The sequence below is a fragment of the Grampus griseus genome (genome assembly GCF_964374135.1).
Source record: "Grampus griseus genome assembly, chromosome: 20".
NCBI classification, from domain to species: Eukaryota; Metazoa; Chordata; class Mammalia; order Artiodactyla; family Delphinidae; genus Grampus; species Grampus griseus.
The window spans coordinates 12,071,215-12,096,023 of NC_139014.1; the positions used below are offsets into that span (position 1 = coordinate 12,071,215).

At 62.2% G+C, this 24,809-nt stretch overlaps 5 protein-coding genes across 8 annotated transcripts; 2 read left to right on the forward strand and 3 right to left on the reverse strand.

Annotated features, from left to right (window-relative positions):
* Positions 1 to 301: 301 nt before the first annotated feature.
* On the reverse strand, positions 302 to 4,291 carry CENPX (centromere protein X). Its single transcript, XM_082678169.1, has 5 exons — positions 4,225 to 4,291; positions 1,566 to 1,617; positions 1,297 to 1,350; positions 909 to 997; positions 302 to 814 (listed from the first exon to the last, which is right to left on the reverse strand). The coding sequence occupies exons 1-5, from the start codon at positions 4,252 to 4,254 to the stop codon at positions 800 to 802; spliced, it is 240 nt and encodes a 79-aa protein (XP_082534295.1). The 5' UTR covers positions 4,255 to 4,291; the 3' UTR covers positions 302 to 799.
* Positions 4,292 to 4,526: 235 nt separating this feature from the next.
* On the forward strand, positions 4,527 to 12,299 carry LRRC45 (leucine rich repeat containing 45). Of its 2 annotated transcripts, XM_082678087.1 has the most exons (17): positions 4,527 to 5,169; positions 5,649 to 5,710; positions 6,099 to 6,169; positions 6,448 to 6,626; positions 6,903 to 7,031; positions 7,871 to 7,983; positions 8,354 to 8,412; positions 8,704 to 8,781; positions 9,082 to 9,217; positions 9,320 to 9,397; positions 9,495 to 9,606; positions 9,692 to 9,762; positions 10,180 to 10,272; positions 10,382 to 10,474; positions 11,018 to 11,191; positions 11,275 to 11,422; positions 11,693 to 12,299. In XM_082678087.1, the coding sequence occupies exons 1-17, from the start codon at positions 4,950 to 4,952 to the stop codon at positions 11,887 to 11,889; spliced, it is 2,013 nt and encodes a 670-aa protein (XP_082534213.1). In that variant the 5' UTR covers positions 4,527 to 4,949; the 3' UTR covers positions 11,890 to 12,299. The 2 variants fall into 2 exon arrangements, with proteins under 2 accessions (XP_082534213.1, XP_082534212.1); XM_082678086.1 differs by having other exon boundaries at positions 9,122 to 9,217; positions 9,320 to 9,606.
* Positions 12,300 to 12,953: 654 nt separating this feature from the next.
* Positions 12,954 to 15,449, forward strand: RAC3 (Rac family small GTPase 3). 2 transcript variants are annotated; one of them, XM_082678155.1, is made up of 6 exons: positions 12,954 to 13,054; positions 13,630 to 13,701; positions 13,902 to 14,019; positions 14,204 to 14,266; positions 14,700 to 14,863; positions 15,011 to 15,449. In XM_082678155.1, the coding sequence occupies exons 1-6, from the start codon at positions 13,020 to 13,022 to the stop codon at positions 15,069 to 15,071; spliced, it is 513 nt and encodes a 170-aa protein (XP_082534281.1). In that variant the 5' UTR covers positions 12,954 to 13,019; the 3' UTR covers positions 15,072 to 15,449. The 2 variants fall into 2 exon arrangements, with proteins under 2 accessions (XP_082534281.1, XP_082534280.1); XM_082678154.1 differs by having other exon boundaries at positions 14,700 to 14,859.
* A 1,467-nt stretch (positions 15,450 to 16,916) lies between these two features.
* Positions 16,917 to 18,895, reverse strand: DCXR (dicarbonyl and L-xylulose reductase). 2 transcript variants are annotated; one of them, XM_082678147.1, is made up of 8 exons: positions 18,768 to 18,895; positions 18,587 to 18,684; positions 17,913 to 18,067; positions 17,773 to 17,815; positions 17,597 to 17,696; positions 17,439 to 17,503; positions 17,229 to 17,346; positions 16,917 to 17,109 (listed from the first exon to the last, which is right to left on the reverse strand). In XM_082678147.1, the coding sequence occupies exons 1-8, from the start codon at positions 18,817 to 18,819 to the stop codon at positions 17,006 to 17,008; spliced, it is 735 nt and encodes a 244-aa protein (XP_082534273.1). In that variant the 5' UTR covers positions 18,820 to 18,895; the 3' UTR covers positions 16,917 to 17,005. The 2 variants fall into 2 exon arrangements, with proteins under 2 accessions (XP_082534273.1, XP_082534272.1); XM_082678146.1 differs by having other exon boundaries at positions 17,439 to 17,696.
* A 2,614-nt stretch (positions 18,896 to 21,509) lies between these two features.
* LOC309837912 (carbonyl reductase [NADPH] 2-like) lies at positions 21,510 to 23,695 on the reverse strand (the record flags this gene model as incomplete). Its single annotated transcript, XM_082678792.1, is given in 10 exon segments — positions 21,510 to 21,613; positions 21,710 to 21,827; positions 22,052 to 22,116; positions 22,239 to 22,338; positions 22,427 to 22,448; positions 22,450 to 22,467; positions 22,564 to 22,718; positions 22,823 to 22,920; positions 23,384 to 23,456; positions 23,663 to 23,695. Coding segments are annotated over 10 exon segments (786 nt in total).
* Positions 23,696 to 24,809: the final 1,114 nt, after the last annotated feature.

A 24,809-nucleotide genomic window follows, 5' to 3' on the forward strand; every position in this document is an offset into this window, starting at 1 on the left:
GGCTCCCAAGCAGCTCTGAGCTGCCTGGCCCTGTGGCCCTGGGACCGGTGGTCCTTCCCGCTGGCGTGGCTCCCCCTTCCCCACCAGCACCCCTGCCGGGCCGGTGGCACACCACACTCAGGCAGCCCTGTGGCAGAGGCACCGTCCCAGGCGAGCAGCCACACGTGCGAGGGCTCCGATTTCACAGCCTCTTGAGCCTGGCCCACAGCAGGGCACTCACACATGCTGTTTGTTATTCTGTCCTCTCCCAGCTTTGAAGCAACTTGACTTTGGGTGATTAATGGCAACAGGAGGCTGTGCCTGGGGAGGTGGCTCTGATTTACTGACGTTGCTTTGTGAGAACAAATACACAGCTCAGGCAAGCATCTTTTGAGGGAGCATCAGACGGCTAGAAGGTGGCACACAAGCTCTGATGTCGGTGGAGAACCACACCGCTCTGCTTGTTTGTGGAGGACACACAGGCTACCTGCTCAGGCAGGCGGGTCTCCCGCACCTGCTTCCCGGTGACCAAGTGCTTCTCCCACACCGGTGGGTGCTCGGCTGTCCTGAGGGCGGGGGGCGTGAGGGGATGGCACCAACCCAGGTGCAGGACCCTCATCCTGTCAGTGACCCCTCTATCTGCTGCATCCCGGCCATCAGCAGCAGGCAGAGGGGATGACAGGGGGAAGAGAGTGGTGCTTTGCTGGCACCCGGCCAATCCTGGGAGCTGGAGGAGAACCTTGGGGGATCAGCAGCTCCTGTCCTGTCTGAAGCCAGAGGCCGTGACGTGGAGCGGTGGCCACAGTGAGGGTGGAAACCCCTAGAAGTCCAGAAGCTGTGGGGGAGAGGAGCGCTCAGAGCCTCGTGGATGTAGCCACCCCCCCACCCCCGTCTCCTGGGCCAGGCCCTGTTCCTGGAGGTGCACCTACCAGCTGAGGCAGCACCTTCTCCAGCTGTTCCACGTCCACTTGGGCCAGGTCCTCTGCCTGGGCCTGCCGGACGCTGCGGATGGCCGCTTCTGCCGTGATGCAGGAGGGAAGTGAGGCAGAGAAGGCTTGGGGGGCCTTGAACCCTAAACCCCGTGGGCCTCAGCCCTGGCTGCTGGCCCACCCCCGTGCCAGCCGACAGCTCAGAAGGCTGAGGTTGGGGCCTCTGAAACACGGAGCTTTTCAGGGACAGGGAGCTTAGGTGCTTGGGGAAAAACTGGAAAAATGTGTCTTGGTTACCCCACTGAAAAATAAAATGCAAAGCGGTCGTGAATGATCCGGACGGGCCTGGGTGGGATACTAGAGAACACTGCTGGGTCCCTCTGCTCACCCACAACGAAGATCTTGAGCAGCTCGGCCATGAGCTGCAGCGCGTCCCCGCTGACTGCAAGGTGAAGGGAGAAGGTTACAGACACACACCCTCTCCCTGCTGCCCCACTCTGCCCTCACTGCTGCTGACCTCACGCTCTTGCCGGTGACCTCAGCCCTCCGTCTGGCCCAGTCCTCTCTGAGGCTCTGGCCCCTGCAGAGGTGCAGTGCAGGGTCCCGGGTGCCCAGCAGTCCCCGGCCACCGCCCCCCCCACCCTCCCCTTCACACACCTTTGGTCTTGTCGTCTTTAAAATGCAAGTGCAGCAGCTTGCTCACCAGCTCCTGAGGGACGGAGGGGGCGTCAGTGAGCCACCGCCCCCGCCCCTCTGCTGCACACCCCTTAGGCATTTAGTTCTGGATGGGACGGGGTTGTAATTTCTGGCTGGAAATGCTGTCTGTGGGGCTCTCGCAGGATGGGGAGATTAGGCAGTGGGGAGAAACCTCTCTGAGTGCCTCCAGGAGGACCAGAAATTAGATGCAAGTGGCAGACCGGTGGGAGCAGCCCAGGTGCCTGCCTGCCGCTCTCTGGGGCTCCAGTCCTCATGGTATCCAGAGCAGTCCTGTGCTCCTGCCCCCAGGGACGAGGTGCTCTCCCCACACTGGGCCCCTTTACAGGCCTGTCCACACCACCAATGCCGCCCGGCTTTGCCAGACCCTGCTCTGGGCACTGGGTCAGCTCCATCCCAGGTCCCTCCCTGGAGCCTACGACAGGACACGACACGTGGAAAGGGATCTTCCTGTAATGGGGAAGGGCACTGTGGGAACCGCAGAGCTGGGGAGGGGCCCGGCTCCTCGGTCAATGGGCAGTCAAGGTAGGGGGCAGGGCCCAGACTATCTGCAGGACTTCCTGACCAATGAGGATGGGACAAGGGCGGGCCCAGGCCAAGACTCCTCAAGGGAGAGGCTTGAGCCCCAAAGTATGGCACCACTAAGCGGATATAGATTCTGGGGATCAGCATCTCAGGAGCTCAGCTTGGAACATGTTGCATGAGGGACACACGTGAGGTGTCCAAGCAGAGCAGCCATTGGGTGGCTGGAACTCAGAGATGGTTGAAGCTGGCGATGAGGATCTGGGAGGTGGCAGCACGTGGGTGGACCAAGGGAGGTTGCTGAGGGCAGGGACCAGCCAGAAGAGGCTGCGAATGAGGAGCCAGCAGAGCGCCAGGGGAGGCGGGAGGACAGCAGCAGTGGGTGCCCAGGAGAAACTGGGTGTCGTGCAGGGAAGGTGAGCTGGGGACCCACCAGGCCTCTAGCCTTAGCCACGGAGATGGCACTGCCTCACCCAGTGCAGCTCAGCAAAGCTGGAGAGCAGAGTGGAGGGAGCGGACCCTGACGAAGCCCTGGCTCAGGAGGGTAAGAGCTCGTCACCAGTCACTTGGGGCAGCACCAAAGAAGCAGCCTCATCCTCCCAGCAGTGACCACGTGAGCTTGGCGCCACCTGCTGGCCCTCCTTGCTGTGTACCTGAAAGGTACCAGCAAAGGCACAGAAGGCTCTACTGATCCGCCAGCTCCCAGACCCTGGGGAAGAGCTAAATCAACCAGGCTGCTGCTGGGGGGCAGCTGCATGGGGTTGCCGTGATAACTAAAGCAGTCAGCACCAGCTGGGAGCGGAGGTTCCCTAAACTTGCAGAGGGTAGGATGGGACCTGGGATGTGGTCAGCCTTTGCCCCACTGTGTGGGGGCACCACGACCCCTCCCCCTCCCCGGGGACAGCCCTGCTCATGGGTAATGACCATAACCCCAGCTCTGGCCAGAGCCCTCTGAGGGTGAGGGCTCCAGAGCTGTGCAGGACTGCATGAAGGAGGCCCAGCCCAGTGCTCCCCTCTGCAGCTGTTACAGTGGAGGATTCCTACAACCCCCTGCCTCGGTGGTTTTCCCTTTGACACTATATACCCCTTGTAGGCCAGGGCAGAGTGACGATTCTGGGTGATAGAAAGAGAACACCCACTGGGGACTGGCTGGACAAGTACTCATGAGGGGCTGAGACTCTCCCTCCTGCCCACAAAGGCCTGATATCAAGGGCTCAATGTCACCTAACCTTAAGACAGAGCAACAATGTGAGACTCAGACCACTTACAGCCTGCGGGGTGTGGGAGGCAGCTGACCTCACCACCCACCCACCCAGAGCCCCATTTGCCAGGTGCAGAGCAAAGGGGCTGACTCTGGAGGCGGATGGCCTGGGTTTGACTCTAGTTCTGCCTCTTTCCCACTGGCAGGTGGGGGTAGTACCAGTACCCATCTCCTATGGTGTTGAGCATTACACGGGCTAATCCATTTCAAGTGCATGTAACAGTGCCTGACTGTGCTGGGTGTGCTGCTAAGAAAAGCACTTGTAGAGCCACGTACACACCAGGCAACGAAGCCAGCCTGGCTCAAGTGAGACGCAAAGCACAGGGCTGGTGTGATAGGAAACAGGCCAAAAGGAAGCTTTAGAATACGCAGGCGCCGAGACTACCCGCGAGCTGGGCCGCACTGTGCTCTACGCTAAATTCTTTAGGGTGAGTCCTGCGGATCCCGGAGCCGCGGGGCGGGAGCCCAGGCTCCTCTCTGAGTCTCCCTTCATTTGTGCTGGCACTTACCCCTGCCCGATTTCTGCAGACCCTCTCCCTCTTGCCGCAGACCAGGCTGCCTACCCAACCTTCCGCTACCCGGCCGCGGGATCCCATCCACGGAGGACGAAAGGTGTGCAGGACGAGGGTCATTGCCAGATTCTGGGAATGGGCTCACCCTATAAGGCACCCGACGGCAGCGCGGGGGCTGGCTCAGGATCCGCACGTGGGTCACTCAGGGGACCGGGCCGCAGCGTCCCCGCCGGACCCGCGCGTGCCCCCCGCCCCGGCGGCCTCGCCCCGCGCCCCCAGCCCGCCCCGCCAGCAGGCCCTCTCTCACTTTCCGGAAGCCGGCGCCGATTTCCTCCATGACCGCCACCAAGGTGCGCGCCCTCCGGAGCCCCGCCCCCGCGTCCCCAGCCAATGAACCTTGAGCGCGCCCTCCGGAGACCCTCCCTCGCGACTCCAACCAATCGACAAAGAGCGCGCCTTCTGGAGCCCCGCCCCCCGCCTCCAGCCAATGGACCCTCCGCGCGCGCCCGCTCCTTCGCCTTCACTAGCCCGCGGTGAGCGCCCCTCCTCCGCAAAGCCTCCTGGGAGTTGTAGTTTCCTCCAGGTCTTCCCGACGCTCCCTGCTCTTCCTGGATACTGAGGAGCGCGGCGGCCGTGACGAGCGAGCGGGGGGCCAGCGGCGCGAGGGCTGGGGCATCGGGCCCGGAGCCCAGGGGTACGGGCGACGTCCGGACGGACCGGCCCCGCCGCTGGAGGCCACGCCCCCGAGGACGTCCCACCTCCTCGGTCCCAGGCTTCAGCGGTCCGCTGAGAATCACCCGCCCCTGCCCTCCTGGGGCCTCGCGCCTGTTGGACCAACTCAGTTTGCGCCTCTTTTCCTGGCTGCTGAAGACTTAGAGTCTTTGTGCCCCCACTGAGCTGCCGGGGGCTCTCTGAAGGCCCCCAGGGGAGAGGCCCTGCCGTACTGCCCTTCCCCGGTTTCCCGGTCCCAGCTGGCTCCTGGTGAGGCCTGTCTAGGCGCTTTCCGGGAAGCCCTTCCTGCACCCCAGGGACATGGAGGAGTTCCGGCGCACCTACAGCCGGCTGTGCAAGGAGAGTGGGGCCGAGCCCCAGGAGACTGTTCTGCAGCAAATGCACCAGCTGCCGCAGAGCCGGCTGGATCTGGCCACACAGAGCCTGACAGTGGACACCTGCAGGGCTCTGGGCAAGCTGCTACAGAAGGAGGCACTGCTGACGGAGCTCGTCCTGAGTGACTGCATGCTGAGTGAGGAAGGTGGGCACCAAGGGCCGGCGGCCCAGGGCAGCCCTTCCAACTTCAGTGTTGGGGCCGGGCTCCCCTGGCTTCTTTTTGCTCCGCTGCTTATTAGCTGCACGTGCCACAGTCCTTGGTGCTTAGCATCTCTAGCAGAGAACTCAGTCCCACCCGATCTCTTCTTTGTGAGGTTACTCCCTTTTACTGTCATAAAGCAGCAGCAGCGTCCTCTCTGGAACCCGGGAGCAGAAGTCAGTTTCTCTTTGTAATGGGAAAGCCTTAGTGTCCCCTGACTTAGGAGAGTCCCGCTGTGCTGGTGAGCCACCCGACTCCACACCTGGCGGATGTTTCAAACCTGACACAGGAGTGGGGTGACTCCTTTTTGGCATGAACCTTGGCTGGTGGGGGCCACTGGGACAGCCGTCTCTCCCCTATGTGTGGGGAGCTGACCCAAGACGGAGACACCAGGGGTGGAGGGTGACTGCCCTGCTCTCTTACAGGGGCCGTGCTGCTGCTGCAGGGGCTGTGTGTCAACACCATCGTGCGGTTTCTGGATCTCAAGGTGGGTGGATCTGCACTCAGGGGCGTGCCACCTGAGAGCAGGAGTAGAGAAGATACAGGTGTCCTGGCGACCAGGGGTCTGCATGGTGGCCGGAGACTGTGTCTGTAAGCACTCTTAGCACACAGGCTCCGCACCATTTGCTCATGGTCTCACGCACGCGTGTCGGTGTTCTGAGGGCAGGAACGTGAGTTCCAGAATGTTCTCACAAGCAAACTGAAATAGCTTGCATTAGGAGGCCACTGCGGGCAGGGAAAGCAGAATTTGAAAGGAGCCACACCTTCCGTTCGCCATGGCCTCCCCCACCGCCTGACGCCTGACGCCTGGCGAGGGTATTCAGAGCCCAGCTCAGGATGCCGGGGAGTGACTTGCTGGCCTCTTCCTGTCCTAGGGCAATAACCTTCGCGCCTCAGGGGCCGAGGCACTGGCAAAACTCCTCCGACAGAACAAGTCCATTCAGAGGTAGGGTGGCGGTCCCAGCCCCCGCTCTCCCCCGAGCCCCCGCTCTCTCTCTGCGTGGTTCTGGGTTGGCTCCAGCGGACACGGTTCTGCAACATGAGAGTTCACGCCTTCATGCCGGTCTTCCGTGGTGGGGAGTAGGCGGGTATGAGTTACTCACGCGCCTCCAGCCTTTCTGCCAGAGACACCCAAGCCTGTGCCCCTCCTCAAGCCCGCTGGACCCCATGGGAGCAGGATGGGAGCCTTCGGGGCCACGCACCTCACGTCCACCCTTCCTGCAGCCTAACCCTGGAGTGGAACAGCCTGGGCACGTGGGAAGAAGCCTTCGCGGCCTTCTGCGGGGCCCTGGCAGCCAATGGCGCCCTGCGGCAGCTGGACCTCCGCAACAACCAGATCAGCCACAAGGGTGCCGAGGAGCTGGCTCTGGCCCTGAAGAGCAACACCAGCCTCCAGCAGCTTGGTGAGGCCGCCAGCACTGGCCTCTTCGTCCTCAGACCGGGCCAGGAGGTCTTGGTCTGGGGGGGAAGGGGGAGGGGTTGCATCTCATCGCTTCCTCAGCCCTCCCACTGCTTCCTTTGTCCTCTCCCAGAAGGGTGGGGGTGGGAGAGGAGGGGCACGCTGAGCTGGGCTCCTGATCTGTGGCCGATCGCGGGGGGAGTACCAGTATTCCAGGCTGGGCCAGCCCTCCCACCCCCGCCCCGTGCTTTCCATCTGGCAACACCAGATTTCCCTCCAGACCTGCGCTGGAATCACATCGGCCTCCTGGGGGGCCGCGCCCTGGTAAACTGTCTCCCCAGCAACAGAACCCTGTGGAAGCTGGAGCTGGCTGGGAACAGCATCCCCGGTGACATCCTCAGAGCCGTGGGTACGGGCACATGGAGCCGCTGGTGGCTTGCACTGTTTGGAGCAGGACATAGAGCTGATTCCCTGTGTCAGAGACTCAGCCACTGAGGGAGGGGTGGCTTGGGCCAGAACAAGTAAACACGGCATCACGATGGTAGCATGTTAAAAACAGAGGAAGTGAGAGCAGGCTCCAGGGAAGAAAAGGCAGCGGCGGGAGCCTGCAGAGTGCCGACTGCCTGGTGCTGCGCCTCACCCTCCTCGCACCACGGTCTCCGCCTGTCATGACCCTGACTCCTCAGCCCCAAGCCCACTGAGCACTCTGGCACTCCCCGTGGCTCGTTGTCCCACCGGCAGCGCCAGCCACCCAAGGGCCCGAGCCCGGGTTGCAATCTAGTGTGACGTCGCCACCTGCTGGGTCTGCCCAACGCACGTCCTCTCCCACTTGGTTCTTGGGCCTGCCTCTGAGTCACCCCAGTTGGCACTGTGGCCACTTCGGGCTGGCCTCTCTCCACATGCTGCCTGGACCTTTCCAGAGCATGGGAGCTGAGCACACCATTCACCTCTTAAACGTCACACGCTGGCCTTTGGCCTTTGGGGCGGAGCCCAAATGCCCACCTTTTCTGGCAGTTGAGCAGCCTCCCCACCTCTCCCCGTGTGCCTGTTCCCCCTCCCAGGCTCCTGGCTTCACTGTTGTCCCTACCCCTGCCCCCTCTGAGCCCCTCACTTGCTAGTGCACTGAGGGGTCTGATTTGTGGGGTGAGATACCACCTCGCGCAGTGTCTTCTGGGCATGGGGCTGGGCTGGCCGTTGGCCACTCCTGGGGCTCGGCCTCCCGGTAGACAACTTGGCTCTTTCCAACAGAGCAAGCCATGGATCACAACCAGGACCGGCAGACCGCCTTCCGGGAAAGCCAGGCCCGCGCCCACGTGCTCAGCAAGGAGGTGCGGCACCTCCGGGAAGAGAAGTCCAAACAGGTGAGGACAGTGCTGCCTCTGACTGCAGGGCCTCGCCCCGACCCCAGCCCCGCCCTGGCTGTATGGACAAAGGGCCCCCCTCAGCCCCCGTGCCATGGCCTTGTTCCTTCCTTCTGGGCCCTGGAGCCTCTCCAAGCAGCCAGTAGCCAGGCCTGGGAGGCAGCCTCTTGTTCTGATGCCCTCTGGCTGGGTGGGCGGGTAGGTGGGCTTCCCCTCTGGGCCTCCCTGCGTGGGAGCCACTCTCCCTTTGGATGAGGCTGAGCCCTTTCGTGTCCTGCCGCCTCAGTGGATGTCTGCCCTCCTGTCCGCTGACGGTGGGGAGTGGGCGGGCTCTGGGCCCTGACCGGGCTCTGGCTGGCTCTGTCCCCAGTTTCTGGACTTGATGGAGACGATCGACAGACAGAGAGAAGAGATGGTCAGGAGCAGCAAGTGAGTGTGGCCCCAGGGCCAGGGGGCAGGGAGGTGGTGCGCTGGGGGTACCCGGGCTTCGGGTCCTCACTCTGGCCTTGGAGTGACCTGACGTGAGCCTCGTCGCCTGCCCGTGAACAAGGTTGTGGGGTGTGTTTACTGAGGGAGTTGGCTGGAGGGTTAGAGGCTGCACCGCGACTTCCTCAGCCCACACCTGGAGGTGGCGTGAGTGTGAGGAGCAGCAGCTGCCGCAGGGAGGGGCCCAGAGGGCGCCAGGGTTTGGGTCTCTTGAACCCTCGTCTGTGCCCACAGGGCGTCGGCAGCACGCGTGGGGCAGCTTCAGGAAGCCCTGAACGAGAGGCATTCCATCATCAACGCTCTCAAGGCCAAGTAAGGAGGAGCAGAGGGTAGGACGCCAAGTAAGGAGGAGCAGAGGGTAGGACGGGGTTGTGCGGAGGCTTCAAAACACTTTAGAGACCTGCCCACAGGGCAGAGGAGGACTGTCCAGACGAGGACTCGAGTCCCCAGCGTACAAAGGAGGTGGAGGGACCGCTGGGATGGTAACCTGGGAACGCTTCTTGGAGGAGGTGGGCGCTAGCTGGGGTAATAGTCTGGCAAGAGTGAGAACAGCAAGGACTTAGCAGAGTCTAGAGGAGGGATGGGGTGGGGCTAGCCCTTCCCTCCTTGCAGGCTGCAGATGGCTGAGGCCGCCCTGGCTCTGTCAGAGCAGAAGGCCCAGGACTTGGGGGAGCTCCTGGCCACCACAGAGCAGGAACAGCGGAGCCTGGCACAGAGGCAGGCAAAGGAGCACAGGCTGGAGCAGCAGGTGGGCAGGGAGGGCTGGATGGGCAGGTGGTTGGGTGTGGGGTAGGCAGGCGGTGCGTGGTGGCAGGTGTCCAGTGGTGCCCTTTCCCCATCTGACCCCCAGGAAGCTGCAGAGCGGGAGTCTAAGCTCCTCAGAGACTTGTCTGCTGCCAATGAAAAGAACTTGCTTTTGCAAAACCAGGTATGGGGGCAGGGTGTGGGGGCAGGTCCCTGGAAGGCCTGGGGCAGGGCTTCAGGGAAGGGGCCAAAGCTTCCCTCCCTCAGTGCCGGTTTTCCAGGTGGACGAGTTGGAGCGGAAAGTGAAATCTCAGCAGGATCAGCTATTCCTGACCAGGCAGGAGCTGACCAACACGGCAGCTGAGCTGAAGATGCGGGCTGTCCAGGCTGAAGGTGGGCACACACAGGCCTGCCACTGGGTCCTGAGAACCAAGGCCCCCAGAGGAGTCCTACCCACGCTCTTCCCCTGTGCTTCCAGAACGCCTGGAACTGGAGAAGAAGAGGTCCCGGCAGAGCTTGGAGGACGCGGAACACCTGCGCTTCAAGGAGGTGCCTCATTAGTTGTGTCGTCTGGCCTTTGCTCTCTCCGCTTCATCGGGGCCTGCAGACACCTCGGTGTGGCATGGTGTCCCCAAGGCGCACTCCTGGCCAGGCTTCCCTCGACAACCTTGGGGTGCTGGTGGCATTTCTCCAACAGCCCTGGTAGATGTCAGACCCAGAACCTCCCCACCAGTTTCTAGAAGGGACCCTGACTGCTGGGGCCACAGCGCAGGCTGCCATGTGCTCTGTGCTCTGTGCAGCACTGGGACGTGCCGTCCATCCTCACTTCCTGTGAGGTCACTTGGGGCAGCCCTCACTGGGAAGTAACAGAGTCCCCAAGATTCACCTGCCCCCAGGGTGGGGGTCCCAGAGGGGAAGGCTGGGGAGCCAGCGTGCCAGCCCTGTCCCCACCCCACACCTGGGCAGGTGGAGCACATGACTCGCCACCTGGAGGAGAGCGAGAGGGCCATGCAGGAGAGGGTACAGAGGCTGGAGGCTGTGCGGCTGTCCCTGGAGGAGGTGAGCTGGGCGCCAGGCTCTGCTCTCCCCTAGGGAGGCTGGGTGTGGCCAGAAGGGGTCCCTGGGCAGGGGCAGAGGGCAGGCCCAGCGGTCACTGTCTGCGGTGTAGGAGCTGAGCCGGGCAAAGGCCGCGGCACTCAGTGAGCGCAGCCAAGCTGAGGAGGAGCTCATCAAGGCCAAGAACCAAGTCCGCCTGGAGGAGGTGAGCCCAGGGCCACGGTCCGCTGCTTGCAGCGCCCACTGGGGAGAGAGGTCTGAGGGGTTGGCATGAGCTGCCTGGGTTGCACAGCCCTTTGGGCTTAAGTGGGCCAGACCAAGGCTGTCTTCTGACTCTGTAGGGAGGGACAAGGGAACAGGAGGTCCAGGGGTGCAGAAAACTTAGACGAGGACACTCATCCCATCAGCACCATATCCAGCCCCCCCCACGCCCACGCAAAGAGCCAATGTCCTCCAGCCCCAAGGTGGGGAAGGGGTTTGGCCCAAATGTGCAGCCTGCGGCCACGTGGTGGAAGCGGGGCCAGAGGCCAGAGCGCAGGAGGCGTCAGCCTGGGACATGGGGGAGGCTCCTCATTCAAGTTGAGCCCATCAGAGCAACATATGCTATAACTTTAGTGACAAGGCAGTTTCCACATTGCAAACATACGCTCCTCTTTGTCTGAAGGTGGGGCTGGGGGGTTCACTCCTCTCGTGAGCTCAGGGCCACAGGCCAGAAAGCAGCTCACCAGCCCCTCTCCTGGGCCTGCAGCAGCAGCGCCTGGCTCACCTGGAGGAGAAGCTGCGGCTGCTGGCACAGGCTCGGGACGAGGCTCAAAGCGCCTGCCTGCAGCAGAAGCAGGTGGTAGCCGATGCCCAGGCGCGGGCCAGCCAGCTTGGCCGGCAGGTGGAGGGCCTGAGGCGGCGCCTGGAGGAGCTGCAGCAGGTAGCCGGGACATCGAGGGCTCCCAGGGGTGCCCCTGGTGCCCCCAGCTGCCACCTCACCCCCCCCACCTCCTTGCCTGGCAGGAGCTGAGCAACAAGGACCAAGAAAAGGCGGCTGAGGTGACAAGGGTGCGGCTGGAGCTGCAGGAGCAGAACGGCCGCCTGCAAGCCGAGCTGACAGCCCAGGAAGCGCTGAAGGAGAAGGCAGCGGCCCTGGAACGCCAGCTGAAAGGCGAGCTGAGCGCCACCCCTGCCCCCCTGTGGCTTCTCTGCAGGGCCTTCCTTACTGGGTCATCCCACAGGAGGAGGAGGAGGCTGGCCTGGAGAGCTGAGCTTGGCCTAGGTCTCAGCTCCAGGAGGTGCTGGTAGGGGAGGCTGGGTATGTGTGTGCCCAGGGGACCCCGAGCGAACCCCACCCTGCCGGCCCCCTGCGGACCTCTGGGTTGGCAGGAGCCCAGGCAGTCCGCAGAGCCCCTTTCTCACTGAGCTTCCTCCCTTGCAGTGATCGCAAGTGACCACCGGGAGGCACTGCTGGACAGGGAGAGCGAGAATGCCTCTCTCCGTGAAAAGCTTCGCCTGAAGCAGGCCGAGATTGCCCGGATCCGGGATGAGGAGGCCCAAAGGGCCAGCTTCCTGCAAAATGCTGTTCTGGCTTATGTGCAGGGGTCCCCCCTGAGGACCTTGAGCCCCCAAAAGTGAGGGGAGGCAGGGAAAGTCTGAAAGTGGCAGGAAGGTGGCATCTGTTGGACATCTTTGTCTCATGCCTGCCTCTCCCTTCTTTACAAGGGACAGGCCATGGGTAGGTCCGGGCTCTTTAGGCAGGGTCTACAGCCGGTGACTTGGAAAATCAGTGCTGGATGTGAGATGGATGTGAGAGCAGGACGGCTGCAGCTTACCACCAGAGTGCCCACCTGCGGGGGGTCCAGAACCTCGCTGGCCAAGGGGGCTGGAGAGGGCCCCAGCCCCATCCCCACTCCTTCATCCCAATCACAAGGAATGATGCGCCTGAGAACACAGACCCATGTTGGAAGGAGATCTGGGGGAGCAGGCCTGAGCTCTCCTGGCCCCACCCACCACAGTTCAGTCACCTTTCACAACCATGAGCTCCGCAGGCCCCAGCGCTCACTCCAGGGTGTTCTGAAATACAGACTTTTGCAATTTGTGATACCTTTTGGCCCCAGTGCCTTTATCCAGTATCAGTCTTTTCTCCAAGCTTGGGCCCTTCAGGAAAGGCCCTCCAGGTGTGGCTGGGTCACCCTTCTAACTGCTACCAGGTAGGGATTGGTCCAGCTACTGCAGCAGACAGGTGGGGATGGGGGCAGCTCGGCAGGGGGCTGCCTGCCTCGTGGATCTCTAGTGACTGCAAACACCTGAGTTTTCACCAGCTGTCTCGTGGTTAGAGGGTGGGTGGGCCTCAGCCCCTCCCTCGGTGGGCCCGGGGAATCCTCTCCCTAGAAGAAACCTTGTGTGCACCGACCACAACCTGTTCAGGTGGGTGGGAGCAGCCTGTCTGCGCTGCCCTCGCCCCTTGGCGTGGGTCACAGGGGCTCTGGGGAGGGCCTGCCCAAGCTCGACACGGATTGCGGGGTGCCCTGTGACCCCGCCCCCCACCAGATTTCTCTGGAAGGCGCGTCGGCCCGGGTTCGGGGCGGGTCCGCGCCCCCCGCCCTCCATGCCGGCCGCGTTCGGCTGTCTCCGCGCCCGGCGCTCGGCGGCGCTCGGCTGTCTCCGGCCGCTCGGCTCGGCGCTCGGCTCGGGTCCGCGGCCGCTGCGGCGCCGGGCATTTCTCCGCAGCTCGGCTCGCGGCCGCGCCCGCCCGGCCCGCGCCCATGCAGGCCATCAAGTGCGTGGTGGTCGGCGACGGGTGAGTGCGCGAGGCGGAGGCCGCTCGGCCTGGCGCGCCAGGCGCGCCGGGAGGGGTTGGCCCCGGGGACCCTCCTGGGCAGGGCGCGGGGCTCCGGGGCGCGGCCGGGACGGAGGGTGCGGCGTGCGGTCCGGGGATCCCGGCTTGGGGTCCAGGCGGGGCGGCCCCGACCGGCCCGTGGGCGTTGGGGGACCGGGCAGCGGCGGGAGGACGCGGTGGGGCGGGGTCCCGGCTGGTCGCGGGGCGCAGGCCTCCAGCCCAGGCCCACCTGATGCTGCCGGCAGCCAGCGGCCCCTCCTGGCCTCCCGGTGGGTGGGGCCAGGCCTCTCACCTGGGCTTAACCCTCAGCCGGTGCCACCTTCCCGGCACCTGCCTGGGGCTCTGAGGCAGCTCGCTCCAGCCCTCACCCATCACTCTGCCACCCCGGAGGCCCTCCTGCCCTGGTCCTCTATCGCTGCGGATCTGCTGGGCAGGCAACCCTGTTCCCACCCTGGGCACCGTGGGAGGGGCTGCCCTCGCTGGGCAGAGGGCTGAGGTGGGTCTGGGAGCAGCGTGGACTTGCCCTCTCTCCGCAGCGCCGTGGGGAAGACCTGCCTGCTGATCAGTTACACGACCAACGCCTTCCCTGGAGAGTACATCCCCACCGTGTGAGCAGGCGGGCGGGTCCAGAGCTGGCAAGGGGAGGGTATGGACGCCTGTGTGCGGGGCTCCCCTGGGCTTCGAGGTCGGGCCCAAGTAGCCCTGGTCTGGGTTCCGGGGTGAGGCGAGGTGCTGACAGAGCTCCAGGTCTGTGCAGGCCTGAGAACCCAGACACGGGGGGGAATCTCTCTCACTTTGTTTCCTGCAGTTTTGACAACTATTCTGCGAATGTGATGGTGGACGGGAAGCCTGTCAACCTGGGGCTGTGGGACACCGCTGGGCAGGAGGACTACGACCGGCTTCGGCCACTCTCCTACCCCCAAACTGTAGGGGACCACAGGGCTGCCTGCAGGGGCCGGGTGGCTCGGGTGGAGGCCCAGAAGGCCTGGTGTGCGTGCATGCGTGTGTGTGTGTGTGTTGGGGGGGGTGAGCAGAGGCCATTCGGAGCCTCTTTGACCATTCCTACATGGTACCCTCTCTTCTTCCCTTCTTCTCTCCCTTTCTCCCAAGGACGTCTTCCTGATCTGCTTCTCCCTGGTGAGCCCAGCCTCCTTTGAGAATGTTCGAGCCAAGGTAGGAAAGGGCCAGAAGCAGAGTTGTGTTTCTGGGAGGGGAGGAAGCTGCCCAGAGGACTTGCCCTTAGAGGGCAGGGGTCTCTTGCTTGAGGGCCTTACAGAGACATATTGTCCTTTGGAGATTGCCGGGTGTGAGGTCTCATGGCCCAGAGGGTGATGAGGGGCCAGGGGTGGGGTAGGGGTGGTGAGTGAGGCTCTCAGAGAAGGAAGGGCCCTGACTGAGAGGACCTGACGGGCCTGGAAGCGTCTTGGCTAGGTATTTTTGTTCTTGGTCATTCCCCTACCAGACCCAGTGGTCGCCCCGTGAAACAAGAAGGGCTAAGTGTGGGTCTAGGCACAAGGAAGGGGCCTTTGGGAGCCATGGCCTGCTCTGGGCCAGGCTGAGGGCAAAGCTCTCGAGGGGTAGGGATCAGAGCCTCTCATCCCCACAGTGGTACCCAGAGGTTCGGCACCACTGCCCCCACACGCCCATCCTCCTGGTGGGCACCAAGCTGGACCTTCGTGACGATAAGGACACCATCGAGCGGCTACGGGATAAGAAGCTAGCGCCCATCACTTACCCCCAGGGCCTGGCCATGGCCCGGGAGATCGGTGAGTGGGCACGGACAGGCCTGCCGGTGCAGGGAGGAGAGGTTCGCTCTGGGGGGCACAGTGCTGCCCCCCACTGCCCGCCTGTGCTGCCCCCCGCTGCCTGCCTGTGCTGCCTGCCACCCTCACTCTTCTCTTTCTTTGCTGCCCCCAGGCTCTGTCAAGTACCTGGAGTGCTCAGCCCTGACCCAGCGGGGCCTGAAGACTGTGTTTGATGAGGCCATCCGGGCTGTGCTCTGCCCGCCTCCTGTGAAGAAGCCGGGGAAGAAGTGCACGGTCTTCTAGAGCCCTCACTTCTGGAGGAGCAGCCTCCAGCCGCCCGCGCCTGTATCTGTTGTGTTGAGATGTCTGGTGTCCCCGAGTCTGCTGTGGGGAAGTTTTGTGGGTGGGGAGGGGGAAGAATCACGGGGACGAGGCTGCTGCTCCCGGGGTGGTGCTGGGGCCATGGGGTCCTGTCCACTCTGCCTCCTCTACCTGGGGGTACAGCTCCAGCCTTCCCTGGCCCCCAGGGAGTCCGGAAGGGAGCAGGGTCTCCCTCAGGCTGCAGGGGCAGGTCCAGGGCAGCCCCAGGATGGGCTTCCCTGATGGGGGAGTTTGTGGGGTGGGTTCTGTCCTTGTGCCCCAGGATGGGGCAGCCCCTTTTTATTTTATACAATAAACCTTCTTCATCATCTCCTGCTGTCTTGCTACCTGCCCTGCTCCTGTCTCCCCCTGCCTGCTCCTGCACCCTGAGGGTGCCAGGCCCCCAACTCCCACCATCCACGGGTACAGAGCGGGTGAGCTTCACACACACACACACACGCGCGCGCGCGCGCACCAGAGGAGAGGAGGAAAAGCTTGCTGAGCCCTCTCGGTCTCCAAAGGAGGGACCCAGATCAAAGTGGAGGCAAGTGCATTTGGTCCCTTCTGGATGAAGAAAGCCCTTCTCACGCTGACTTCAGGCCTCTGGGAGGGCACAGCCAGGCGAGCAAGGGGCAGGATGGTCTGCAAGTCAGGCCCCATGGGGCCCTGTGGAGCCCATGGCAAGGCCAGGGGACACTAGCTGAGTGTTCAGGAAGACAGACCGTCAAGAGGAAGGACGTCCAGGCAGAGGGACCCTGCAGCTGTGGAGGTAGAACAAACGTGGTGTGGAGAGGACAGGAGGGGTTGCAGGTGAGCCAACAGCCTGGCATCGCTGGGCAGACAAAGGCGGGAGGTGAGGGGCGGGCCTGGCCTGGAGCTAGGACTTCACCCCTGAGGCCGCAAGGCACTACTCTGGTGTGATGAGAAGCCACACTGCACCCCCGCAATGGTGTGTAGAGGGTGGACTGCTGAATTTCAGGAATTTTGCTAGCCAGTTTTTAAACAGCTATTGTTAATAATTATATAAACTTACATTAGTTGTATTAAAAAAAATGAAATTAACAAATACTCAAAACACATCACTTCCTAAATATTTTTGTACATATTACTATTATCTGTGCTATCGGGTGTAAGGCTTTTGTATCTGTGTGGTGGGGGACACGCATCTCTCCCCAGCTCCACCTCAAGGACAGTAAACAGGCGGGAGTATTTTACCATAGAAGTTGGCAAATCCTACAGCTGGAGCTTGTGCTCAGTACGTGGTGAATAACTCACAAAACTGAGGGAATGAAAATTGAAAACCGTCATCTGATTCAGCAAAGAAGTCGCTCAAGTCATCAACAAAGTAATGAAGTCCCAACACACAGCATCCTCAGTTCACGTTTGTCTTATGCATGGACTTCAGGAATGCCAACCAACACTCATGTTAAAAACACCACTGCTTCCATACCAGAGACCTCTGGACAGGGCCAAAGGCCATCCTCGGTCAAATTCACCACTCTCATTAGGAGCTGGCCTTCTGGAAGATTCTACCTCCCAGTCCTGCCAGGGACTTAGCCAGGCCTGAAAATCTCTCACAGGAGGGACAGGCTGCCACTGGCCCAGGATGTGAGTTGAATGGTTGCCTCTACCTGGGACTCATCCCCACACCCAGCCCTGAGCGCTACATCTTCCAGCCACTTGACTGCAGCCTAGGAATGAGTGTGCAGGCTGGGCAGAAGAATCATGTTTATTGGAGGGATGGGGAAGGGGGGTGGGGGTAAAAGTGGGCTCAGCATGGAACATGTGTGTGTGTGGGTGGAGGGGCTCAGGTAGCCAGGAAGCCTCCATCCACCGGCACAGTGGAGCCCGTGGTCATGCTGCTGCGGTCACTCAGCAGGAAGAGGATGGTGTCTACCACGTTCTCCACCTCTGTGGGCGGGGTGGGGTTCAGGATGTGGTTGAAATGAGCTGCCCTTCATCCTTCCCTCCCACCCCTCACCTGAGCAAGCCACTGATGCAACTCCCAGCTGGGCTCCCGCCTGACTCACCGGCAAACTTGCCAAGTGGGATGCGATCCAGCATGGTCTTGGCCTTCTGGGGGTCGCTCCAGTTGGCCTGGCCCATGGGTGTCATCACCACTGTGGGGTTGAGTGCATTCACACGGATCTGTACTGGAACAAGAAGGGGGTCAGCTGGGTGGGCTGAGGCTCTCTGGGCACGTGGGCTGGGTGATGGGAAGGCATCCCAGTGGGGCTCACCTGGTGTGGCCCAAGCTCCAGAGCCATTACCTTGGTCAGCATGTCCAAGGCACCCTTGGTGGAGCCTGTGAGGAGAGACAGCCTGTGTGGAGCCTGAGCTGGCTGCTCAGGCTGGGGGGTGGGGGGTGAGGGGCAGGGCACAGCCGGGGCTTGCTCACAGTAGACGCTGTGGTTAGTCAGTGCGCGCTGGGAGGCCTGGCTAGAGACATTCACGATGGACCCCGGGGCTCCCCGAGCTATTAAGCCTCGGGCCACGATCTGGAATTGCAGAGGAAGCATGAGGCAGAACTGGTGTCACCCCCCAGTTCCCACTCCGGCTCTGAAGGCAGCTCACCTGGGACACCTGGATGACAGCCCGAAGGTTCACGTCAAAAGACCTGGAAGTAGATGGATAGACCGTGGTCAGGGACTGGGACTGCTGCAGCAGGAGACAGCCCTTCCCCCCGGGAGTTCCTCCACCCCACCCTGGCTCACGTGTCACACGCCTCCTTGGTGACCTCCAGGAAGGGCTGCAGCAGCGCCACGGCAGCATTGTTCACCAGCAGGTCCACAGGGCCCACGCCGCCCAGCGCTCGCTCCGTGGCCTCCCAGTCACCCAGGTCCACACACACAGGCTCTACCCCTGGGCACTGTGTGTATTAGGTGGTAAGGGGGCACATCTACCAGAGGATCCATGCCCAAGGAAGGGTACATCTGGGCCTCTGGCATGCGAGGGAGAAGGGCTGGGTTTGCATGGCCTTTCAGTTAGACAGGGGGAGGGGTTAGGGGTTCCAGAGGAGCCAGTCACCTTCTTGGGGCTCAGAATCCCAGGCTGCTGCAGGTGGAGGGTAGTTAACTCGGCCTCTGGGCCACTGGGCAACTCGGGGCTTCGGGAACGGGAGCCTGGCCCCGCCTCCGGCCAGTCTATTTCCTCCCAGCGCCCGAACGCGTCTGGCCCCAGGCCTGCAAGGCAGCCATTTCTGCCTGCTCCTAAGCCCAGGGGGAGTCGTCGTTCTCCCAACCCGTCGGCCCCCAACAGAGGCCGTGCGCCCGGCGTGGGGGAGGGTGTGCAAGAGTCCTTGGCGATCCCTAGCGCCCGGCGGCCGCGTGTCCCGGCCCGCCCTCAGCCTCGCCCGCCGCCCGCTGGGCTGGGACAAGGCGACGCCTACCTCGCGGACCAGGCTGTCCAGGTCGGCTTGGGTCCGGCTCACAGCCACCACTTGTGCACCCGCCGCGTGCAGCGCCTGGACAGTGCTGCGCCCGATGCCTGCGAGGAGCGCGGCTCAGTGCGGGCGCCCCTCCCCGGCCACCCCCTCCCAGGCCCACCTTTGGCCGCCGCCCCGGGCCCACCTTTGCCCGCCCCAGTGACGAGCGCCCGGCGCCCCGCTAGGCTCAGCTCCATGAGGCTCGAACCGACCCTGTGCACTGCTGAGGCCCAACTGCGTGCCTGGGTCCAGCTGCGCGCGACTGTCCGGGAGGGCGCGGGGCGGGGCGGGACGCGGCGGGCCAATTGCAGGGCGGTGTCCTGGGGAGGGAGGGAATATTCAAATAGAGGCTTCCCCGCGGGGGCGATTGGCCGAAAGGAGTGGGCGAGGCCGGGGCGGGGCAGGCTGGGTCCCCGCTGGACTCTTGGGCGGGGTTTTTCAAACTACCCTGTTGTGACCCTTCGAACCAGAGTGAAATAGGTTTAGCGGGCCCCGCTAGCATTTCCCCTGCCAAGATGATTATTACAAAAAAACAGATGTGGTAATTAATACGTGAAATTAATACGTAATTATACGTAGCTGTACGTGAAAGAGATCTCAGTCAGGGCTTTTTTTTTTTTTTTTTTTTTTTGCGGTACGCGGGCCTCTCACTGTTGTGGCCTCTCCCGTTGCGGAGCACAGGCTCTGGACGTGCAGGCTCAGCGGCCATGGCTCACGGGCCCAACCACTCCGCGGCATGTGGGATCCTCCTGGACCGGGGCACGAACCTGTGTCCCCTGTATCGGCAGGCGGACTCTCAACCACTGCGCCACCAGGGAAGCCCAACATTTTTTTCTTTTGTTTCTGAGAAGAAAAGTTTGGCAAAAAGGATCACATGCTCCCCTCCCCCAGACCTGGGAGTAGCTCACGCAGGCTCACTTGTGCTTAGAGGGAAAGGGTTTGGACAACCCAATAAGCCTGAAGAAGAGGCCAAGGCCAGCAAAGGTGTGCTTTAGCCTCAAAGGGAGTTGAAACGCTGACTCACCTCACCAACCCACAGAAGGCCACAAGGACTTTAAAAACTTGGATAGGATGGGAAGGGATAGGCTTAGGGTCATGGGGTACCCAGTGGCCAGCAAGGGCAAGCATTGCTTCCTGCAGCTTTAGGGTCAGAGATATATGTGTGCTTACGTGTCCATGTGTGCCATTGGCTCCTCCTGTAAAAGCTACTTTGTTCTGTGGGTCATGGTGGGAAAGTCTAGAAACACTGCCCTTGAGGACCTTCTGTGGACAGGAGTAAGGAAGTGGTGATTGCAGGGCCTCTGGGTCACTGTGGCTTTGGGCCCAGAGAGGTGGACAGTCTGGAGGAGAGGGTGGCTGGGGACAGCAGGAGGCACAGGTTTGAGAAGCCCCTGGAGGATAGCCAAGTGAGTCCTCCCTACCAGATCTGGCACTGTGGTGCAGCCAACACCCTCTAGGCACTGGGCAAACTCTGCCTTCTGCTGCTAACCTTGGACCCTGCCGTCTGCCTGCCAGAAGCCAAGGGGAGGCGGGGAACAGCCCCCAGCCTGTCCTTCCTGAAAGGGACATCTGCTTAGGTCCCTTCACTGTCTTTACCTGGCCCCCAGAATGGTGTCCAAATCCTTTCACTTGCCCCATGATCCTCGGTGGACCAGCTGGACTGAGCCAAGCCTGCTTTGGCACAAACGTTGCTCTGGGAGGCCCTGAGGCTGGCTAGAAGTGCCCTCAGCACTCCCCATCCCTGCAACGTGCCCTTTGCTCTCTCAGCCCAGTGGTACCATTGCCTGGAGGGCCCCACCCCAGCCCCTCATACCTTGCCCCCTTGCCCAGAGTTGGACACCGCACCAGTCCAGCTGACTGACCACCTCAGGCCTCATCACACCCACACTCAGAAGGCATGTGTCATGTGGAACCTGACCCAGGTAAGCACAGCTGAATCCCAACAGGGCCTGCAAAACCCTCTAGCTGCCCCAGCTGCAGGGCTGTTTTGTCTGGAGTCAGGCCAGGGACAGTAGGTAGAGCAGCAGCTGTGGACCCTTCCCCAGCTGGGGCTGCCCTCTCATGGGTGGTCTTGTGGGGGAAGGTGTGCCCCAAGGCGGAGCTGGTTGCTCAGGGTTGGATAAGCTATAATGGTCCAGCACCCCGCCCCTCACGCCGGGCGCTGAGCGCTCAGTTCCATCTTCCCTAGGGATAGCCTATGGTCCAGAGCATCTCCCCGCAGCTCCTCAGACCCTCTACCCTCTCTGGCCGGCGGTAGTGGGGGCGGGGTGGGGGGCATGCTGGGCTGAAGGGCGGAGCCAGAGCCTCAGGGAAGGAAAGGTGGCTGCACGCTGCCCTCTGCCCTCCGCCCAGAGAAGGTTGGGTGTTGCGGTAAGGGCGTGGACACGAGGAATCTTCTTGCAAGGAATCTCGGCCCTTCAGCTCAAAGGCAGGGTCAGCGGTGGAATCCGGCAGGCTTCGGATCTGCCCTCTCTTTACTTCTTCGAAGGTTAACCGGTGCCCCCCAGTCCCTGATCCTCCCCTCCCCAGCCTCCCTGCATGCCCAGCCAGAGCCCTGGCACGGCTAGCTGCAGGAGAAAGGCCTCCATTTAATTAGGCAAATCCACTCCAGCACAGCTGAGGACACAGTGGGTGGGGACGACAGGGGCGGGGTCTCCTGGCACGTGAGTGTGGATGCGGGATGGGATGGTGGGGCGGAGCCGCGGCGTGGCGTGGAGGTGGGGCCAAGCCGCGGGGCGGGGGCAGTAGGCCGGGGCGTGGGCGTAGATGGGGCCAGGGGCGTGGTGGGCTGGTGGCCTTGGCGGTCTGGGGGCGGGGCGGTGGGGCGTGGAAGCGGGGCCGGGCGGAGCCGAGCACCATCCTTCTGGCCGCCCAGAGCACCGCGCTCTTAGGAGGCCAGGTACCCGGCATCCACAAAGATTCCCGAGCCGCTGGTGGAGACGCTGCGGTCGCTGAGCAGGAAGAGGATGCTGTTGACCACGTCTTCCGCCTCTGCGGCGGGTGGCGGGCGGGGTCAGCACGGCTCGGCCCGGCTGTCTGGGCCCGGCCGCCCCAGCCGCGCCCGCCACTCCACGAAGCCCAGCTGACCTGCAAACTGCCTCAGCGGGTGGCGCTCCTTTAGCTTCCGGGCGAACTGGGGGTCAGACGAGGCTTCCTGGCCCATGGCGGTAAGCACCACCGTGGGGTTTACCGAGTTCACCCGGATCTGGGGCCGAGGGGCCGGCGGTGCGGTCTCAGCCGGCGCACAAACCCCGCCCTCACAGACCCCACTGAGCTTGCTTACTCACCCCCTGGCGCCCCCTGCCCCCGTTTTCATCCCCAGCCGCCGCTTGCCCACCACCTGCCAGCCTCCACCTCACCCCCACCCTGCGCCTACCTCGTGCCTTCCCAGGCCGGGGCCCCTGGCACCCCCAGCTCCCCCATGCCTACCTTGTGCGGCCCCAGCTCCATGGCCATGGCTTTGGTCAGGATGGTCATTGCACCCTTGGTGGAGCCTGTGGGAAAAGGGCAGCACTGAGGACCCTTAAGGATTCAGCCCACTTTGCATGAGGCCCAGCCCGGGAGCCCAGCTGCTCCTGCATGGAATGGGGGCTCAAGTTTGGGCAGAGGGACTCACCGTAGGCAGCTAGGTTGGGAAGGGTGACATGGGCCGCCATGCTGGAGACATTCACGCTGGAGCCAGGGACTCCGTCGCTGATCATGCCCCGGGCCACAATCTGTAAGCCAAGAGAGGGGGCACCCTGACCCCACCGCACCCCCGCTTGGGCCATGTCTGCACTGGGCCACATCCTCCCACTGGCTCACCTGAGACACTCGGAACACAGTGCAGTTTCACACTGAAGGACCTGGAGGGAGAGGGGACAGTCAGACACACCATGGCCACACCCGGTCCACTTCCTCAGCAGCCCTCTCCCCAGTCCACCTCCTCTCCTACTCCTCAGCTGTCGAAGGCCTCCTTGGTGGTCTCCAGGAAGGGCTGCAGCAGCGCCATGGCGACATTGTTCACCAGCACGTCCACAGGGCCCACGTCGCACAGCGCCTGCTCCATGGCCTCCCAGTCACCCAGGTCCACGCACACAGGCTCTACCCCGGGGCCCTGTGGGAAGGCATTGGCCAGTGACCAAAGGGGGCATCCTGGCAGGCTGGTGAGGCATCCCGGAGGGTCACAGGCCTGGCCCATGGTGGGGCTGCACACCTCACCTCCTTGGAGAGGCTGACCAGGTCGGCATTGGTATGGCTCACAGCCACCACTCTGGCTCCTGAGGCGTGCAGGGCCTTCATGGTGTCCCACCCGTTCCCTGCAGGGGTGCACGGGGCAGCCAGATGGCGCAATATGTCTGGGCCAAGGCTGCGGGTGGGGGCAGCAGGTTTGCTGCTCAGGAAAGAGCAGTGAGACAGTGCTGGCCAGAGGTTGGTGGCCCGGGGGTCAGGGGTCCGGCCAGCCAGGATTCGGCCAAGGGAGGCCCAGAGGGCAGCCCCTTCCTGCTGGGCTGAGGGAAGAGGCCTTGGCTGGGTCCCCCCATCTGTCCAGACTGATTCTGAGGGCCTCCCTCACAGGAGGGCTCTTGCATTGACCAGCGAGAGGCTAGCATCCTGTCCCAATGGGGCCTGCTGGGTGGCAGGGAGCAGTCCAGGCCCAGATCAGCCGGCTCAGGCACAAAGGGACTTGCAGGCCGCAGCATGGGCCTGTGAGGCTCTGGGTCTGGCCACCTTGCTCTCTAACCTCGGCCCCTCACACACCCCCACCTGCCTCGCTCACACCCATCTTTCCCTGCCCCGTCACCAGGGCCCGAAGGCCACTGAAATTCAGCAGCGTGGTGCCAACTCCCAGCCTCTGTACAACAGGAGGCGAGGGCGTGGGGGGTTTATAGGCCTAGGCTGGGGCAGGCTGGGTGGCCAGGCAGGTTTGTGTGTGGTGGGGGGGGCGGGGCTGGCTGGAGGAGGGAAGACTGGGGGCACTAGGCGGGGCCAGGCATCAGTGCAGCTTCTGCTTCCTTGTTCGCAGAAACCTGTCTCCTTAGAAGGGGCCACCGTCCTCACCCACAACCCAAAGGTGCCAGCCAGAAGCGCCATCCTGGGTTTTGGAAAAGAAACTAAAAATAAACCCTGGGGTGGGGAACATGCCCCTTCCTGGCTGGCTGGGGGCAGATGGCCTGGAACTGGTCCCTGCAAGCACTGGGCCTGATGCCCCTGGGTGATGGCCAAGGCCACACAGAGGTCCCTCTGGGGAGTATTCTCCCAAACACCCACAGCTTAAAAACATCTCCCTACCTCCATCAACCCCCACCCGAATCAGAACCCAGCAGCACTTGCTTCACGCAGCCAAGGCCGTCACCACACTCCAGACACATTTTCAAATGCCAAAGATAGTTTTTATTTTGAAATAAAAGCTTCACAGTTGCAAGGATAGGAAGGATTCTTTCCCCCTGAACCATTTGAGAGTAATTTGCAAAACTAACACTCCATCACCCCTAAATAGCTTAGTGTCTGTTTCCTTGGAATAAAGACATTGTCCTATGCAACCACAAAAACACACAATACATACGACACAACCACAACATAACACACACCATCACAACATAGCACAACTGTCAGAGTCAGAAGAGGAACACCATGCGTCCCTACCACGTGATCCTTAGCTCCCATTCAACTTTCATAAGTTGTCCCAATGATGTTCTTTAAAAAAAAAGAAAAAGCTGTATCAAGGCTTAATTGATATATATGACTATGCGTATTTAATGGATACAGTTTGATGAGTTTGGACATGTGCAAACACCTGTGTGAAACCATAGTCAAGGTCATGAGCATATCCATCACCCCCAAGTTTCCTCATACCCACTGGTTTTGTGTTTGTGGTGAGGGCACCTCTCACACAGAGTCCCAATGCTCAGTACCAACTGTGAACTATAGGTCTCTACAACCTGCTTGTCTGGCATAGCTGAGACTTCCACTCCAGTTCTTTACGGCCAAAGGGTCCAGTCCAGAGTCACATGTTGCCTTTGGAGGTCCCGTCTCTCTGTCTTCCTCACTCTGGAACACTCCTTAGTCTCTCCTTGACCTTTATGACCTTGATACTTTTGAAGAATATAGATCAGTTGTTTGGTAGAAAGTCCCTCGATTTGGCTTTCCCAGTGTTTCCTTGTAATTAGCTGCAGGCTGTGCGTCTCTGTCTCGAGCACCATGGAAG